Source organism: Gopherus flavomarginatus, chromosome 4 (assembly GCF_025201925.1).
Source record: "Gopherus flavomarginatus isolate rGopFla2 chromosome 4, rGopFla2.mat.asm, whole genome shotgun sequence".
Lineage (NCBI taxonomy): Eukaryota > Metazoa > Chordata > Testudines > Testudinidae > Gopherus > Gopherus flavomarginatus.
Window position 1 is genome coordinate 169,377,152 of NC_066620.1, and position 19,361 is coordinate 169,396,512.

Sequence of the window (19,361 nt, forward strand, 5' to 3'; positions counted from 1 at the left end):
GGCTGGGTCTGAGGCCGCAGCCTCTCTGCACCGTGCCCCTGGGCGTTCCCTGCTCCCTGAGTTAGGGTCCTGCACCTCAGGTCGAGTACCTTCCCCGTTTTCGGGGTGCAGTGCCATTTGCCGACTCTGACTACGAGTCACGACCAGGGCACTCTGGGTGTTACTAGGCCAGTCCTCAAGGTCCCCTCCCATTAACACGTCAGTGGGCAAATATTGGTGTACCCCCACATCTTTGGGGCCCTCCTTGGCCCCCCATTTCAGGTGTACCCTTGCCACGGGTACCTTGAATGGGGTCCCGCCCACGCCCATCAGGGTCAGGTAGGTGTCGGGCACCATCCGATCTGAGGCCACCACCTCGGGCCGGGCCAGCGTCACCTCTGCGCCCGTGTCCCAGTACCCAGTGACCTTCCTCCCATCCACTTCCAGGGAAACAATGCACTCTTTCCGGAGGGGCAGCCCCGCGCCCACCCGGTAAACCAAAAACCCGGAACCGGGAGCATCCATAGGTGGTATGTTGCCAACCCCCCTTTCCTGGGAATGTAGCCCCTCCTCCGATTGGGTTTTTACCCAGTCCACCCTCTGCGGGTTGGGTCTGCTTGGTCTGTCCCTGAGCTTGGGGCACTGGGCCCGTATGTGACCTCGTTGGCCACAGCGATAGCAGCCCATATCTCGTGGGTCCCCTTGAGTGGGTCGGAGGGACCTGCCGCTGGATGTTCCCCTTTTGGGGGGGTTCTCCATAGGCCCCCTTTGGGAGGTCCAATGTTGACTCTCTCTCTGCGTTGAGGCAGGCCTGCTCCTTCGAGACTCCTCCCTGCCATCCCCTGCCCGACTGTCCACAAATTGGTCGGCCAGCTGGCCTGCATGCTGCGGGTTCTCCGGCTTCTGGTCCATCAACCACAGCCTCAGGTCGGACGGGCACTGCTCGTACAGGTGCTCCAGTATGAATAGGTCAAGCAGGTCCTCTTTAGTTTGGGCCCCAGCTGTCCACTTGCGAGCATACCCCTGCGCCCGGTTGACCAGTTGTAGGTATGTGACCTCACGGGTTTTACGCTGGCTCCGGAACTTTTTCCGGTACATCTCAGGAGTCAGCCCAAACTCGCGGAGCAGGGCCTGTTTGAACAGTTCGTAGACCCCTGCCTCCGCCCCTTTCAGTCGGCTGTACACCTCCACGGCTGTGGAGTCCAGTAAGGGGGTGAGAACTGCGATCCTGTCTGCAGGGTCAACCCTGTGCAGCTCGCAGGCATTCTCAAAGGCCGTCAGGAAGGTATCTATGTCCTCCCCCTCCTTACGCCGGGGCAGCAAGTGCTTATCAAAGCTCTTTGTAGGCTTGGGTCCCCCCTCACTCACCGCAGCCGGAGCCTCACTGCTCCTCAGCCGGGCCAGGTCCAGCTCATGTTTACGCTGTTTCTCCTTCTCCTCCCACTCACGCTGGCGATGGTTCTCCTCATGTTTACGCTGGTTCTCCTCATGTTCACGCTGTTTCGCCTTCTCCTCCAGCTCTCGCCTCTTTAACTCGAGCTCCTCCCGTCTCAGCTCCCTTTCATATTCCAGCTGCATCCGCTCCACGGATGCCGAGCGTTGCCGGGAGGATCCCCTGCTGGGGGGTGGGCTTCGCCGGGCAGATCCCCTGCTGGCCGGGGGTGTCACGGTGCCCTCGGTATACACTGGGCTCCTCCCCGCCCTTCCTCTACGCCTAGGAAGGGGGGGTCTCGGGAAGCCCTCGTCCGCCGGCTGACCACTCCCAGCGGGGACAGACACTGGTGCCTGCGCTGCATCTGCTCGGCTGCTTCCCTCAGAGACAGGGCTCCGTTCATTCATGCGGTCTCCCTCCTCCAGCTGGGCAATCAGCTGGTCCTTGGTGCGTCTCCCTGGGTGCAGCCCCCTCTGCTTGCACAGCTCCACCAGGTCACACTTGCGCCGCTTGGCATACATCTTCCTGCTGACCACTCACAGGCCGGGGTGCTCGCCGCTCCCCACGGTTTCCAGGGGGACCCCTAGTGCACCAGCCCTTCTTGAGGTCACCACCTCTCTGCCAGGGTCGAGCTGCAGACTCCTCCGCCCCTGGGACTGCTCGCTGCAATCCCCCGGGGGACCCTGTTACTGCAAAGTCCTTCTCACTGGGCACACACTCCCAGGGGTTAACCACCCCTTCGTTTTACTGCTCCCCAGTCACTTACTGCAGGAAGCGCCGTCCACGGGGTGCAGTATATCCCGCCGCTGCCACCAGTTGTCACGGAGTGTGGGGGAGTCCGGCCCTGCACCCCTCTTCCTGGGACCCACAGTGACTCTCAGCCAGCCAGTAAAACAGAAGGTTTATTGGACAACAGGAACACAGGTTACAGCAGAGCTTGCAGGCACAGTCAGGACCCCTCCACCGAGTCCTTCTGGGCTTTCAGGGTGCTTGGATCCTAGCTAGGATACCCTGAATTCCGCCCACACAGCCCCAAGCCCAAACTCAAACTGCTTCCCTCCTGCCACTCCCTTCCTTTTCCCCTTCCCGGGCAAAGGTGTTGACCTTTCCCCTCCCTTACCTAGCTCAGGTTACAGGCCCTGGCATCGTCCATCCCCTAAAGTCCTCCCCTGCTCTCCCACTCCCCACACAGACAGTCCCTACTGCATCACAGTTACACACTTTGTAGATGGCTGTAGACTGAGTTCATTGCACTCCAAGTTGTAGGACTCTGAGGCACATAGTACTATAGACATGTAAAAACTTTAATGTATTATATTTATAATAAGCTTATGTTCATGAATTTAATAAGTAACTGTGAAACAGCTTGACTCTGAAGCTTAATAGAGTGAAATAACTTTTCACTCAGTGACTGCGTGCCCCTTCATTAGCTCTATACTATATTGTGTCATTGTCCCCATACCAAAGTCATTCAGAGTGTCAACTTTTTAAACTCTCTTTGGAGGACTGGCAGAGCTGAGATTGTGGCTATTTTTATTAGAGAAGGTGTTTATAGCTGCCATGAACAGGTCTTTTGATCTATAGACAAATTAAGAGAGATCAAAACAGAAACATCATCAATTTGAGTACAGAGGACCTTGATTCGCTCAACCAATAATATTCCATTACTAGCCAGGATACAGAGTTAATAAAATATATCTATACTTAGGTAAAGTCTACACTGCAAAATTAAGTCAACTTAAGTTACATCAATGTACAACCATCACAGTAATTAAATCGATTTTTCATACTCACATTACACTCCTGATCAGTGAGCATCCTCACCAGGAGTGCTTCCACCGATTAAATGGACAGTGTGGGGCACTGACAGTATGACAGCTCCGAGTGGCGGGGCTCTGGGCTGCTGGCTGCCAAGGGCTGATTGCCGGAAGAGTCAATAAAGAGTCATACATTCTACGGTGCAAAGGGTGGGACAAGAAAGACTATTTGGTTGTTCCATTTCAGAATTCAAACTCTGCTTATTTTTTCATTCATATACCCTTCTAATGGCCACTTATACCTCCAGTGTCCACTCTCCACCATCAATTTATAATTACCACTTCATATAGAAATAATCAATCTGGAAAAAAGTGGAAAGCTCCTCAAATGGGGATTTTTATACACCTTAAAATTGGTTTGATAGGCCCATGAATGGAGAAGCGCTCAGTAAGACCACAGAGGGAAGAAAACTGCTTCTATCAAAATATCCCCATTCCCATGTCCTCAGCCTCTCATCATGGAGTGTCAGAGGGTAGTGAATTTAAATGCAGATTAGTACCTAGATTCTTCTGGTTTTGGTGCTCCGTAAGTACCTAACTAGATACAATAACTCCAGAAAGTTCTACTGGCTCAGGGCAAATTACAACAGAAATACTAAAATTTCATCTTTAAAATATTTTAGACACTGTTGTATTCACAGAAGAAATTCAGTGAATTTTTAAGTTTTATAAAATTTTTAAAAGAGCCTGTAGGCCCCTCAGTATCAGTCTGCTTTCATTTCTCCAGTTTTTATAACTGATCTTCACTGCAATTTGACACTTCAGAAATTTTTATCAGGAAATACTTGCTTTCTGTTACCAAAATGTCTTACTTAACTGTTTATTATCTCAGACATTCATTCCATGCAAATCCCAAACCTACTAAGCTAAAGACTGTCATTTTCAACTAAATTACTCATATTAATTCATTTTGATTTCTGCAGGAATTTCTCTTCCCTTTAAAAAACTGATTACACCTCTTGAACAACATGGTTGAAGGACCTTTCTGCTATTGGCAAGTAGTGCGCTTTCCTTTATTTTTAAATAATTAAAGTTTTGAGCATAAAGTAGCTGATCTATTCAATAACATTGGTCTACAATTTTTGAGAAGTCGTCTGCTTCAGAGATAAAATGTGCTATTTATTATGTATTTTGATGTGCTGAATTCAGATATGACAATTAAAATAACTGATTGGCTACTGTTTCTAAGATATTTAAGTTTTTACATTTTATGTCTATGTATATTGTGTAGATAGTAGAGTTTTAATCATAAATTGTAAACCTAGGTCTTTTCATGTGTTTATGGTTGCTTTATATGATAATATTTCAACTGTCCTGTTTATGTAACACTTTAAAAATCAGCAAAAGGGTTCTATAAATAAAATTTATTATGAAACAAAAGGCAAAAAACTATTATGTACATAGTTTAGTCCTATTCAGTGTCTACTCGGGGCTTCTTGGCTTGTCTCTTGTATTCATTAAATGGAGCATCTCTGGTCACTGTCCAGCAATAGTCTGCAAGCACTGATGGGCTCCATTTGCCCTGATAGCCTGCCAGGAGATTCCACTGCTGTAGTCTGGACCCCAACAGCTCTGCCTTACTCTTGGCTAGTTCCAAATCCCTGACAAGGTCATTCAGTTCACCTTGTGTTGTGAGGTGTGGTTCAGAGGAGGAGGATGGGAGAAAATGTGGGTCCTGTGACACTGATGGTTCAGGACCAGAAGTTTCATCCTCTTCCTCTTCCTCGTCTGACTCAAGTGAGAATGATTTTGGTGCATCAGGAACCGGCAGTCCTTCTCCGTGGGATACTGGGCGTATAGCTGATGGAATGTTTGGATAATGCACAGTCCACTTTTTCTTCTTTGACACACCTTTCCCAACTGGAGGCACCATGCAGAAGTAACAATTGCTGGTATGATCTCTTGGCTCTCTCCAAATCATTGGCACTGCAAAAGACAGATTTTCTTTTCCTGTTCAACCACTGGCCAAGATTTGTTGCACAAGTGTTACAGCATATGTGTGGGGCCCACCTCTTGTCCTGATCTCTAATTCTGCAGCCAAAATAAAGGTGATAGGCTTTCTTAACCATAGTGGTTAGACTGCGCTTTTGTGATGCAACAGTCACTTTACCACAAACATAGCAGAAGTTATCTGCACTGTTCACACATGTACAAGGCATCTCTGCTTACTTTGGCTAAACAGAAATGTGTCCCTTTGCAAAATCAAACACTGACAAATAAGAGAGCACGACACTGTATGATTTCTAGAGCTGATATAGGGCAATTTGTTCAGCAGAGTGATGTAAGCTTCGTTATGATTGCATCATCCATGACTTTTAGGAATAACATGATGCAATTCATATAATGTATGACGCAATACCAGCTTCAGATTGCATCATTCATTGTTTTGCCTAAAAAGCAAGTACTGTCCAGACCCAGTCATAGATTTATTCATAGATCCAGTCAAAGATGTATTTTAGTCATTTCTGGTTTAAATTGAGATCCCTTCCCTTTATAACTCACTTATCCTCCGCCATTCCCAAGTCAAGGGTCGTATATACTGACCCAATAGCATATCTTGAAAACTAGAGCCAATCAAAAATTTTAAGCATCATTTTTGTTCTCAGTGACCCAGAATTAATAAAGTTGGACTACATTTATTTCAGAAGCATTTTGGCTGTAGAGCAGTGTAATTTGTCCATATTCTTTATTTCAACTATCACTCCCTGGGCCTAGAGAATGGTGTCATCCAGAAACAGATATGGATTTCTTTATTAACAGTTTATTTGCTCCAAAAGCAGCCACCTTGGCCTTGTGTTTAGTAATGTACAATAAAAGGATAGCTACACAACAGGAAAAAATATTTTTTTAAATAAACTGCAAGTATTCTATCTAAATTTACAAGTATGTAAATCTGAAATGATTGTAGTTATTATATTAAATGAAAAATATGATTACTGAAGAACTAAGACATCATCTTGCCTACTTTCTTGCAGGAGATGACAAAAGAACTTTATCTCCAGACAAGTTTCTTATAAGGTATGTTATCACAATATCAGTCTTTCTGAATAGCACTTAAAATATGTTCCATTTTATATAACTACTGTAAGTAAACTCGGATACAGAAATTATTTATAGTAAAGCACAATCCCTTCCGTGTCTCCACAACTTCTTCCTTTCAAAACTCAAACTCATCTTCACAGCTCTATCTCACCTATATCTCATCTGCCACCTCCTGCCACTTCCCAGATCAAATCCTGTGTTCCGCTAATTCCGCTTCTCTTCAGAACTCCCCCAAGCAATTATATGCTGCCTGACATGTTGCCCTTAGGATTGGAATCTACTCTCTCACCCTGCACAATTGCCATCTTTCTCCATGTCCCTTCTCAAAACCCAATTCTATTATTGAACCTTTAAATTATGGTACTTCTCAAATCCCCCGAACTAGATTGGTCCTTCGTTGTGCTAAACACTGTACAAAGAGAGTCTTTGCCCTGAAAGGATTGCTATCTAAAAGACAAAACCAAAAAGGATTGGAGATAAAGATACAATGCAAACAAATTAATACTGTGATGACAGGCACAGTTTTGTTAGTTACATGTTTTATTGGGATTCTTGTTTGTTCACTTATTTTAACTGGGAGAGAGGTAAAATGTCAAAGGGAATGTCAGGAATGCAAAGTTGGTAATAATATGGTATATAATAAGGCATGTTAATAGATCTACTTACACCTTAGGCAAAACAATGTGGGGATTTTGTAAAGGGGTATGACAAAGAGTAGCAGTGGAGTAGGGTCCTCATTCCAAGATTAATGGTAATCTGGTCTGAGATGAGAAAGCAGAGGATCTATGACATGGAGCCTCAAGGCCTTCACAGGTGAACAAGGCTACCAGAGGGGTAAAACATCTGGTGGTTAAAATAACATGAGGGAAAGGCTGGCAATTGCCCATATGAAATTGCATATTCAATATCTGAGTCATATAAGAGAGGAAGAGGTTGTACACGTCTCCAGCTGGAGCATTAACAGGATTCTGGCTGCTATTAGGAAAGAAACTATTAGTCTGGGAATCTCTCTCCAGTGTGAGGGAGGCAACCAAGCAAAATATTGGCACCTCCTTGTGACAGGTGCCAAGTTCAGGCATTTATTCAATAGAGTGTCAGTTTCCCTGACAAACCAGAATTGGAAGTGGCTTAGAAGAAGGCATCTCCTAAAAAAGGTAGAGAATGGGGTTGAGACTCTTAATGACTGGTACAAAGAGATAATGCCTTCTGCCCCACCCTTATAACCCTAAAACAGGAGAGGGCAGTAGGGGGTCTCAGTAACAGTGCTAGAACCAGGTGTGACAGATATAGCAATTTCCTGCAATATCCATGAAGGATCTTATTATATTACCGTGGACTCCATGGTACCTAAACCACCTAGGGGAGAAGGAGGCAGATATGATAGATGTGAAACATGAGCATTAAAACAACTATACTGAAAAAAAAGTACCAGACTAGTATAAACTCTTGGGACAATAAGTGTTAAGTGGATTTCCTGGAGAATTCCTAGGGAGAGGTTAATGTAAGTTCCCCGACTCTGTAATGCAAAAAACAGCCATTGAAGAAACATCCTGAAGATGTCCTTTGTCTGCTAATTACCTGTTACAGAAGGCCAAAATCAAAGGCTCGAGCTGTGTAAAGAAACAGTTGATCCACTAAGCCTGCATTATGGTTCTGGATCAAAGATGGAAGAACTTGTAACCACAAGGGAAACCCAGTTGTGAATTTTAAAGGACTAAAACCTACCAGAGCTCTAAGCTGTAGTTGGGTGGGATGACCTCTGGTAAGCTTTTTAGCATGTATATAAGTTCTTTTATTATTTTGTCTTCCTTGTATTGCTTTTACCCTAATAAATGTACTTGCTTAGCAGAAGCTGGGTGGGAACTTATAACTGCAGGCAATACACTAGTTATAGCTCTTGGAGAGAAAGCAAAGCACAAGCACTAGTCTTTTTAGTCAGCCTGGCTTGCTGGGGATCTCAGCATAAGGCAGAGAGATATGCATTCCCAAATATCCATAGAGAGGAAGGAGCAGACTGCCCAACAGAGGTAACAGCTGGGAGCCAGAAGCCTAAAGCAAGTTTCCTTGGTGGACAAAGGAGGAGGAATACAGGAACAGTTTCAGAGAAAACATGACACCAGGTTAAGGGAGCTGATAGCAGCCCTCCACCAGATGACATGTATTACAATAGGAAACATGAACTGTACTGGAAGAGTTATTGCCCAGTAATTGCCAGATGTTTTACATATTAAACTGCAGCCTAGTTAAACCACTTTCCTGTGTCTAGTCTTCCCTTTAGTGTATGGGTCAAAAGACCCACTGACTTCAATGGGAGCCTGTTCATAGGTCTGCCTGCATGGAGCTCATTGAAGGAACAGAGCCTTAGATCAAGAGTTCCTTGAAGCAGGAACTCGGCAGGAGGCGGGGGAGGGATATGTACATAGTTTGAATACTGATAGCTCTATACACACATTAAAATTATGAAATAAGCTCCACCTTTTTACAATGAAATTCTGTTCTACCATGCTTATCTCCTGGATATGCCACAGGTACCACTTACCAGCACAACCGACTTTTGATAAATACTATAGCTTAATTTATAACAACCATAAATCTGCTGATTAGCAATTATTTTCTTAATTAGTACATTAGCAGGCAGACTTCCCTACGGGAAGCAACAATAAAATGGCAACACAAGAAGACAGATTCCAAACATTCTGAGTTACAGCAATACAGAGTGACAAGAAATTCTAAAACTATCTTAAAATTGTATGTATACAGTCTACTGTATATCTATTTTTTTTTAAAAATTGAAAATAAAATATTCATTTGATTAAGTCAGGAGAAAAAAATCATTAGTCTTATTTTAATATGATAAAGGAAACACTTGCTTCAATTGTGCATTAGAATTACTACTGTAGGGTTTCTTTGAAGCAGATATAAACATGTCCAACATAGGAGTTATGCATATTTTAATTCCACTCTTACACTTGCTAGTTCACATAGCTATGTTCTTGGCGTACTTTTATTCTATAATTCATCAAGTTGCAGCCATGGGAGCAGTGCCGCGCTGTGCAGAGCCACCTGCACACCCCCTGCACCAAAGAGGAGCTGCCCCAAATAAGTGCTCTGCACCTCCTGCCTGCCCCAGCCCTAAGCCTCCTCCCACATCACCACCCTGAACGCCCTCCTGCACCCTAACTCTCTCCCAGACCCCGCACCCCCACCCTGAGCCCCAGGGGTAAGCCTGGGGCACCTCCCCACCACAGTACAGTATATAATGCCTTTTTTCTGCCCCAAAAAAATTTCCTTGGAACCTAACCCCCCGCCTTTACATTAAATCTTATGGGAAAATTTGATTCATTTAACATCATTTCACTTAAAGTTGCAGTTATGTTCCTGAAAAATGCAACGTTAAGTGAGGAGTTACTGTACCTATCAAGGAAGGGGAAGAGCATATTTAGATATAGACTGGCAAAACTAATGAGGAGGGAGTAGTTCAATGGGGCAGGAGACAGAACCCCACAGGTAAGTCAAAAATATGGAGACTTGGAAAAAGGGTCAGAATTTGGGGAGCATGGGCCATTATAGGAGGGATAAGGGAAAGACAAGAGAGAACATACAGGGGGAGGGTACATCAGTATCTTAGATGTCTGTATACTAAGGTGAGAAGTATGGGGAATGAGCAAGAAGAACTAGAAATCCTAGTCAATAAACACAACTATGACAGTTGGCAGCACAGTGAAAAAAAGGATGAGGTATATATCTCTAATATATATATGCATGCCATATATATATCAAAAATGTATATACTTTGACTGAGGTTGAGATGGAAATAAGAGAGAGACTGGTTGAAACTCTATAGATAAAGATAAAAGGGGTAAAAAACAAGGGTGATGTCATGGTAGGGGTCTACCAGAGACCACCTAACCAGGAACAGGAGGTGGATGAAGCTTTTTATAAACAACTAACAAGCAGCAGAGAGATTATCCAACAAGTTCTTGGAATGCACTGGAGACTATTTTTTACTTCAGAAGATGGAGAAAGTCACTAGGGGAGAGGCTGTTGTAGATAGGGAGGAACTGACTGAGAATTTGAAAGTAGAAGGCAACTTGGGTGAAAGTGATCATGAAATGATAGAGTTCATGATACTAAGGAATGATAGGAGGGAAAACAGCAAAATAAAGATAATGGATATAAAGAAGGCTGACTTTAACAAACTCAGAATTTGCAGGAAAGATCCCTTGGGAAGCAAGCGTAAGGGGAAAAACAGTTCAAGAGAGTTGGCAGTTTTTCAAAGAGACATTATTAAGGGCACAAGAGCAAACTATCCCACTGCTTAGGAAAGACGGGAAGTATGGCAAGAGACCACCCTGGCTTAACCAGGAGATCTTCAATGGTCTGAAACTCAAAAAAGAATCTCACAAAAAGTGGGAACTAGGTTAAACTACAAAGGATGAATATAAACACACAACATAAGTATGCAGGGACAAAATTAGAAAGGCCAAGGCACAAAACGAGATTAAACTAGCTAGAGACATAAAGGATAACAAGAAAACAATCTACAAATACATTAGAAGCAAGAGGAAGACCGAGGAAGGTTAGACCCGTTACTCAATGGTGGGGAGGGAATAATAAAAGGACAGTTACCTGTTCCATAACTGGCGTTCTTCAAGATGTCTTGCTCATTCCACAGTAGGTGTGTGTGCGCACCACATGCACCAGTGCCTAAAGTTTTTCCCTTAGCAGTACCCATACTGGGGGAGCACCGTGGCGAGCCCTGGAGTAGAGCCTCTATATTGCGCTATAAGGGGAGCCACAGGCTCCCCGCACCCTGGCCAGACAACTCCAACAGAGGGAAAGGAGGACAGGGTGTGGAATAGACATGAGCAACACATCTCAAAGAACGCCAGTTACGGAACAGGTAACTGTCCTTTCTTCTTCAAGTGATTGTTCATGTGTATTCCACAGTAGGTGATTCCAAGCAATATCTGCTGGAGGTGGGTAGGAGTTCACGATAGCTCAGGACGAAGTACTGCCCTGCCAAACCCAGCATCATCCTTAGACTGGGAGACGATCGCATAATGCAAAGTAAATGGGTGAACTGAGACCCAAGTGGTCACCCTACAGATGTCTTGATGATGAAGCTTGAGCCCTCGTAGAGTGCGCCCTAACAATCAGTGGCCTGATCATAGCACATGCATATGCACAAAGTGATCCAGCGGGAAAACCGCTTGGTGGAGATAGGCTGCCCCTTCAACCGCTCGGCCAAGGCAATAAAGAGTTGCAAGGATTTCCAGAACAGCTTAGTCTGATCAAGATAAAAGGCCAGCACCCTACGCACATAGAGCATGTGGAGGCAGTGTTCCTTAATAGAGTAATGGGGTTTAGGACAGAGCACGGGAAGAAAGATGCTCTGTTCCATATGGAAGGTAGAGACCACCTTCAGGAGGAACGCTGGGTGTGGGCAGAGTGGACTTTATCCCTGTGGAAGACCGTGTAGGGGGGTTCCCGAGGTTAAGGCCCTAAGTTCCAAGACACGTCGGGCCGACGTGATCGCTACGAGGAATGCCACCTTCCATGAGAGATGAGACCAGGAACACGTGGCCAGGGGTTCAAAGGGAGGTCCCGTGAGTCGGGACAAGACCAGGTTTAGGTCCCATTGTGGCATGGGGGAAAAGGACGGGGGTCTAGTGTATGAGAACAAACAGTCAAAGCTCTTCAGGAAACGGGAGGTCATCAGCTAGGAGAAGACCAATGTCCTTGCACTGGTGGGTGGAAGACCGATATGCCAGATGCACCCTGACAGAGGCAGGTGCTAATTCTTGGGCCCTAAGGGATAGGAGATAGTCCAGGATAAGCTGCAGAGGCGCCGCGGAGGGGGAGACCTCCCGCTCACTCGCCCACCTGGCAAACCTGGACCACTTCGCCACATACATCCAACGCGTGGATGGCGTCCTGCTTTCCAGGAGAACTTGCCTTACCTGCTCCGAACATCTGCTCTCCTCGTTTAGCCACAGAGCAGCCACACTGTCAGGTGGAGCACGGCTAGATTGGGATGGAGGAGGTGCCCCTATTCCTAGGAGAGGAGGTCCAGGCAGAGCAGCAGTGCCCTCGGTGGGGGACGCCAAGAGGCACAGGAGGGGCCCGTACCACTGTTGGCGGGCCCACGCCGGGGCTATGAGAATGTCTTTCTCCCTGTCCGCCTTCACATTCTGAAAGACCTTGGCGATGAGGGGGAATGGGGGGGAAGGCGAAGAGGAGCTGGCCCAACCACCACAGGAGGAACGCAGCTGAGATCACGCCCTTCCCCACTCCTCCCCGGAGCAGAACCAGGGGCAATGCCAGTTCTGGCGGGTTGTGAACAGGTCGATATGGGGAACTCCCCACTCTCGGAAGAGCCGGTGAGCAACCTCTGAGTGGAGCGACCACCTTTCCACTGCCCCCATGTGCAGTAGCCAGTCCACCTCCTGCCCCAGGAGGTGGACATGCTCCAGGTCCTCTAGAGCCACCATGGAGGGTGGGTGACTTGATGGGGGCAAGGAACTGCAACATGTAGCCCTTGGCAATGGTACTGAGGACCCACTGATCCAATGTTATGCGGGACCACGCCCTGCAGAAGGCAGACAATCGGTTACAGAACACAAACTTTATTAAACGGGGGGGTCTCCTTGGAAACAGGCCTGGTGCCCCCCTGCAAATAGTCAAAAGCGCCTCTTTCCCTGCCTCTTGCCCTTGGAGGGCTCAGGCTGCAGGGCAGAGTGGGACTGCTGCTGAGATTGGTGGTTTTGGTCTCTGGGTCTTTTATACGGGGGCTCGTATCTGCTCCTTGCAGGTTGAGCCGCCAGAAGCTATTTGGCCTGGTCCTTAGCCGGAGTGATGTAGAGGCTCAAGGTCTGCAAGGTAGTGTGGGAATCTTTCATCCCATGCAGCCTGACCTCCGTCTGGTCCACAAAGAGCACCTTCCCATCGAATTGGAGGTCCTGCATCAGGGATTGGGCTCCGTCGACAGTTCCGACAACAGGAGCAACGAAGCCCTGCGCATGGAAATCGCGGAAGCCATCAAGCGGGCTGCAATGTCAGCTGCATCTGACGCCTCTTGCAGGGCCGCTTTAGCTGGTTGGAGAGGTCTGGTGGGCACCCAATGGAGGCTTGCCACGAGACCTGGGGCCCGTGCCCAGCTGCGTACTCGGGAATGGCAGGCTCATAATGTCCCTCGCAGCCTGCATCACCTCCGGTATCGACAGCATCCGTACCGGTGGTGATGCACAGGCCAACGGTGCCACGCTGCTCTGCTCCACACGAGTCAGAGCGCTTGAGCCCTGAGGGGGATCGAGGGCTGCCTAATGTGGGACCAGCCTCCCCCTTTTCCTTGTCAAGGAGCTGCTGCGAAGCAGGGCCCTTTCCTTCCTTTTTGGAGGGAGAGCAGCGACGACTGGTTGAAGGGGCCTCGCTACACACCGACAACTTGGCGGATGGCGCCGAGTCCACCCGGCATGCTGGCTTTGGGGCCAGCGCCAACTCCATCAGGACAGCTCAAAGTCTACTGTCTCCCTCCTTCTTAGTCCTTGGCTTGAACGACCTGCAGATCTTACAACGGTCACTGATGTGAGTCTCACCCAGGCAGCAGAGACACTCAGCATGTGTGTCACTCCTAGGCATAGAATGGCGACATGAGTTGCATGACTTGAATCCTGGGGCACGAGGCACACCCCAAGCCCACTCTTAACTGAAGAAAAGATCCACGAATGGTACCACTAAGGTTGAGAAGAAAATGTTGCAGCAGAGCTGGAGCACAAATGTCTGAGTTCCTTCACTGGTGGCAAGAAGGAACTGAGGGTGGAGGGAGCCCGTGGCTCCCCTTATAGCACGATATACAGGCGCCACTCCAGGGGTCGCCACGGTGCTCCCCCAATACAGGTACTGCTAAGGGAAAAACATCTGGCACTGGTGCACATGGCGAGCACGCTCACCTTCTGTGGAATACACATGAGCAATCACTCGAAGAACAACAGAAAATGTGGAAATGGCAGAAGTGCTAAATGAGTATTTTGTTTCAATTACTTATACAAGTTAGATGTTTTCAAGTCACCAGGGCCTGATGAAATACATCCTAGAATACTTAAGGAGCTGACTGAGGAGATATCTGAGCCATTAGCAATTATCTTTGAAAACCAATGGAAGAGGCTGAGATCCAGAGGACTGTAAAAAGGCAAATATAGTGCCAATCTATAAAATGGGGAATTAAGACAACAAAGGGGAATTACAGACCAGTCATCTTAACCTCAGTATCTGGAAAGGTAATGAAGCAAATAAATAAGCAATCAATTTGTAGACACCTAGAAGATGATAAACTGAGAAGTAACAGTCAGCATGAATTTGTCAAGACCAAATCATGTCAAACCAACTTAATAGCTTTCTTTGACAGGGCAACAAGCTTTGTGATGGGGCACGCGATAGATGTGGTATATCTTGATTTTAGGAAGGGTTTTGATACTGTCTCGCATGATCTTCTCAAATTATGGAAATACAACCTAAATGGAGCTACTATAAGGTGGGTGCAAAACTGGTTGGAAAATCGTTCCTAGAGTAGTTATCAGTGGTTCATAGTCAAGTTGGAAGGGCATATCAACGGGGTCTGGCAGAGATCAGTTCTGAGTCCAGTTCTGTTCAATGTCTTCATCAATGATTTAGATAATGGCATACAGAGTACACTTACAAAGTTTACAGACAATACCAAGCTTGGAGGGATTGCTTTGGAGGATAGGATTAAAATTCAAAATGATCTGGACAAACTGGAGAAATGGTCAGAAGTAAACAGCATGAAATTCAATAAGGACAAATGTAAAGTACTCCACTTAGCAAAATACAATCAACTGCACACATACAAAATGGGAAATGACTGCTTAGGAAGGAGTACTGCAAAAAGGGATCTTGGAGTAATAGTGGACCACAAGCCAAGTATCAGTCAAAGGTGTAACACTGTTGAAAAAAAATAGCTTTCTGGGATATATTAGCAGGAGTGTAAGCAAGAACACAAGAAGTAATTCTTCCACTCTACTCCGCGCTGATTAGGCCCCAACTGGAGTATTGTGTCCAGTTCTGGGCACCATATTTCAGAAAAGGTGTGGACAAACGGAGAAAATCCAGAGAAAAGCAAGAAAAATGATTAAAGGTCTATAAAACATGACCTATGAAGGAAGACTGAAAAAATTGGGTTTCTTTAGTCTGGAGAAGAAAAGACTGAGGAGGGACATGATTACGTACTTCAAAACTGTTAAAGGTTGTTAACAAGGAGGAGGGAGAAAAAATGTTCTCTTTAACCTTTGAGGATAAGACAAGAAAAAATGGGCTTAAATTGCAGCAAGAGCAGTTTAGGTTGGACATTAGGAAAAAATTCCTAAATGTCAGGGTGGTTAAAGCACTGGACTAAATTGCCTAGGGAAGCTGCATAATCTTCGTCACTAGTGATTTTTAAGAGCCAGTTAGGCAAACACCTGTCAGGGATGGTCTTCAATACTTAATCCTGTCTTGAGTGCAGGGGACTAGACTAAAAGACTTCTCGAGGTCCCTTCCAGTCCTATGATTCTATGATTTGTCAAGCAGTGACACTTCTTGATTAATTCAGTTAAGTTCAAAAAGCTTTTCTCAAGTCTGATTGACTCACCTCAAAAGTCAAGCAACCCTTCCATTCTGTTTGGCTGCTCCATATCTTTCTTTGTCAAGTGTTTTCCTGGTGTAAGTTAAACTGAAATTAAATTTCCAGATGACACCAGTACTTTGCAGAGAACCAAACTGCAAAGGAACCTGGAAAGATCATAGCAGGGCTGCAAGCAAGGACGACACATTTAGAACCAACCAGTGCAACATTGTACACACAGATAAAGGATATAAACAGCACAAATACAAAACTGAGAGGCACAGAGAAAAAGAATATTAAAATGAATTTATTATGCAAAATTACTCTATTCTAACCAACCAATGTAGTTGCTACAGGAAAGGTGTAGAATTGAAATAAGTAGAAGAGATAGCTAAAATATTATATATTTCAGGAATGTGTCTACAATGAGATAGGGAATCACTGATATAAAATTACTGACAAGTAAAATATCATGTTTTCTAAGGAGAGATTTAGCCCACGAAAGCTTATGCCCAAATAAATTTGTTAAGTCTCTAAGGTGCCACAAGTACTCCTCATTATTTTTACTAACTTGTTGATAACCATTCTACAAAAAGGCCTGAAGCATTTGCAGCATTTTCCACTATTTTCATCTTCTGCTCAGAATTATACATCTACACATTTCACAGCAATGTACCTCAAAGTTTCCTGGCAAGAAACAGTGTTTACATACTAAGTAACTGAAACTGGTAGATATTGTTTCACTGGAGTAGCATAAGCAAGTACCTTGAGTTTAAACAATAGCAGACATCTTTTAAGAAGTTTGGAATTTCAAACAGAAAGGACAACAGAACAGAAATACTACTAAGCTATTTTAGGTGAAATTAAACCAAAATAAAAGTGCTTTTTTGCTGCCCTTACAGCTAACTTCTATGTGAAAGATTTAGAGGACAAAGCCATTTTAATAACATTTTATACTGTACTGCCAAAGTTATTACCTTACTTAACCTTGTATATGCATATTATAAAAATCATCCATTTATGTTACAGTGAATTACTTTGGGTTAACAGTGAGAACACAATACCTGAAATGAATTTCAAATGACGAGACCCTCATTAATCATGTTTTTTCAGTCATCAATGCCACAACAGAAGGTTTTCTACTTTGCTGGAAAATTCAAAAATTTAAGCCCCATTTGCACAAGTTTTGGCCCCCTTCTACTCCTCATTAACAAGTTATTGGAATCTACAATGTAAATTAACCATAAAGCAGGATATTATTTTTTCTATACCTTTTGTAAGAAAGCAGACATCAGTGGCTTCAAGGAAAACAAACTAAAAATCCCCACCATTTGACCACTATTGCTAACATTTTGGAAACATACATCCAAGTAGAGGAGGAGATGAACAGAAATAAAAACCTGCTTTAGTAGCTATTACATATGACACTTAGGGAAAGTGTACATAGATTACCTGCAGTAGTCTTGTTTATACTAAAGGCAAAATCACTCTGCCTAACTAATCAGCGGTCTGAAATTATTCTAGAACTAGACTGAGGAAAATTATTCAAGCTTCCTTCATAATCATACTTGCAGGAAAACTTTTTCAAGACACTCAAACCAATCCTTAGGGATCCTACTGGCAAAAATTAAATGACTGTTCATGAGGAGGAGGAGGAGTTCGCTTAAAAAAGTAAAAGGTTGATAGCTGATCTGAAAAACAATCCAAAGTGAAACCAATTCCCCTTTGATACAAAAAACTTAAGGGGCCAAAACTTGCACAGAAAAGTGTTCCAAAAATTCCCAGACCAATTGCCATATCATTTGTTATTCCTAATAAAGCTGTGCTCAATTCTTCCAAAAAATAGATTTTCTATAGATATCCATCTAAAAATTGAACTTTCACAGTGAGCAGGCATGCATTTGGAAATAACGGGACTGTAATATAAAAATCAGAAAATGTCTAAGTAATGATGTCTTCATTTTGTGCCAATCTTCTTAAAACCCAGTTGTTTTGGTTTGAATATGAAAGTTACAGGCACACATACAGCATTGTTTAAACATAATTTAAATTTATGCAGACAGATCACACAGCAATGTAAAATCTATTTTTAGACTCTCAGAGTTCTGGTCCATTTATCCATCAGACTCATACAAACTAAGGGCTTGTCTACACTTACAGTGCTGCAACTGAGCTGCTGTAGTGTTTCAGTGAAAATGCTACTTCATCAACAGGAGAGCTTCTCCTGTCAGCATAATTAGTCCACCTCCACAAAGGTGGTAGCTATATCAATGGGAGAGGCCCTCCCAGCAATATAGCACACTCTGCACTGAGGGTTAGGTTGGTATAACTACATCGCTGAGTGGTATCGACAGCACTACGTTGATAGGACAGCTTCTCCTGTGGCACCAATGCAGCACTTTAATTGTAGACAAACTCAAGACGAGCAACTTTTGTTCGCTTACCACATCTGATACATGCACTGTTATTTCAGTCTCAGTGCCCAAGAAGCATACATTTACCTTTGCAGAGATATATCTGATGAGATAAAATAAGAAGACAGAGTCCTTTAACAAAGAACATTAAAGGTTTGAGTAGCAGATTTCTATGTATCCACAAAATCCAAGTGTTTAGGACACTAATAGTTTAAATGATTGTTTCAAGATGGGAAAACAGCCTGAAAATAAGACAGAATGACATATTCTAAACTGCTAATCAAGTGGCCTGCAATAAATGCAAAGCAGGGTCACACTATCAATAATTATTATTACGGCAAGACTTATGAAAGCAAACTCTTCAAATCCACAATAAAAGCACAGATGTTACAAACACACAAATACTCTAACATTTGTTTATGGCTCACAATGTAATGTTTAATGAGTACTAAAATTCTAAGACAAAACATTCTCTCAACTTGAGATCTCATTGGAGATCTGCTGTCTCATGAAACAAAATTTGATGTCTAATGTAATCATTAAGTCAGACTAATCTCAAAAAAAAAAAAAAAAAAACCTGATAGTAATAAATGCATATTGACTGAAATTATGTTCCAGATAGGATACAGCTAATCTTCTGAAACTTAAATAATAAATAGATTTTGTAATATCTGTTTACAAGCAAGACATTAGGAGGCAGTGGAGTTAAAATTACTACTATATTTAATGGAAATCAATATGTGCTATACCTCCTATGTTCTAGTTACCATCTTTGGTATATCTTGATTTATAGAAACTGCAGAGGAAGAGAGACAGACAGACAGTTTGGTACCGAATGTTAGTTTTCTTTTAATAATGACAGAAATATTTTAGATATGCAATCCAGAATTATAATGTACAACTGTAAAGAAAGATTTTCTGTTAATGGCACAAAAATGTAGGTAAGCGTAACATCTTGAGCAATGATCTACACCAGATCTTGCAGTCCAAAGGTATTTGGCCACATTGGAACTCAGAGTGAAGACTTCAAAAAACCACCGGATGCTTCAGAGTGTGAT

The 19,361-nt window shown here is 44.2% G+C and overlaps 1 protein-coding gene across 6 annotated transcripts in view; it reads right to left on the bottom strand.

Moving 5' to 3' along the window:
• Window positions 1-19,361, bottom strand: part of PRIM2 (DNA primase subunit 2) — a 319,791-nt gene that overhangs the window by 199,989 nt on the left and 100,441 nt on the right. The window contains exon 7 of one of the 6 annotated variants that reach the window (XM_050950812.1): window positions 5,218-5,259. The exons of the other annotated variants lie outside the window; for them this stretch is intronic. Within the exon in view, the coding sequence (XP_050806769.1) occupies window positions 5,254-5,259 (6 nt within the window). The 3' untranslated portion in view covers window positions 5,218-5,253. Of the gene's footprint in view, window positions 1-5,217; window positions 5,260-19,361 lie in introns of those variants that run through there. 6 annotated transcript variants of the gene reach the window in all.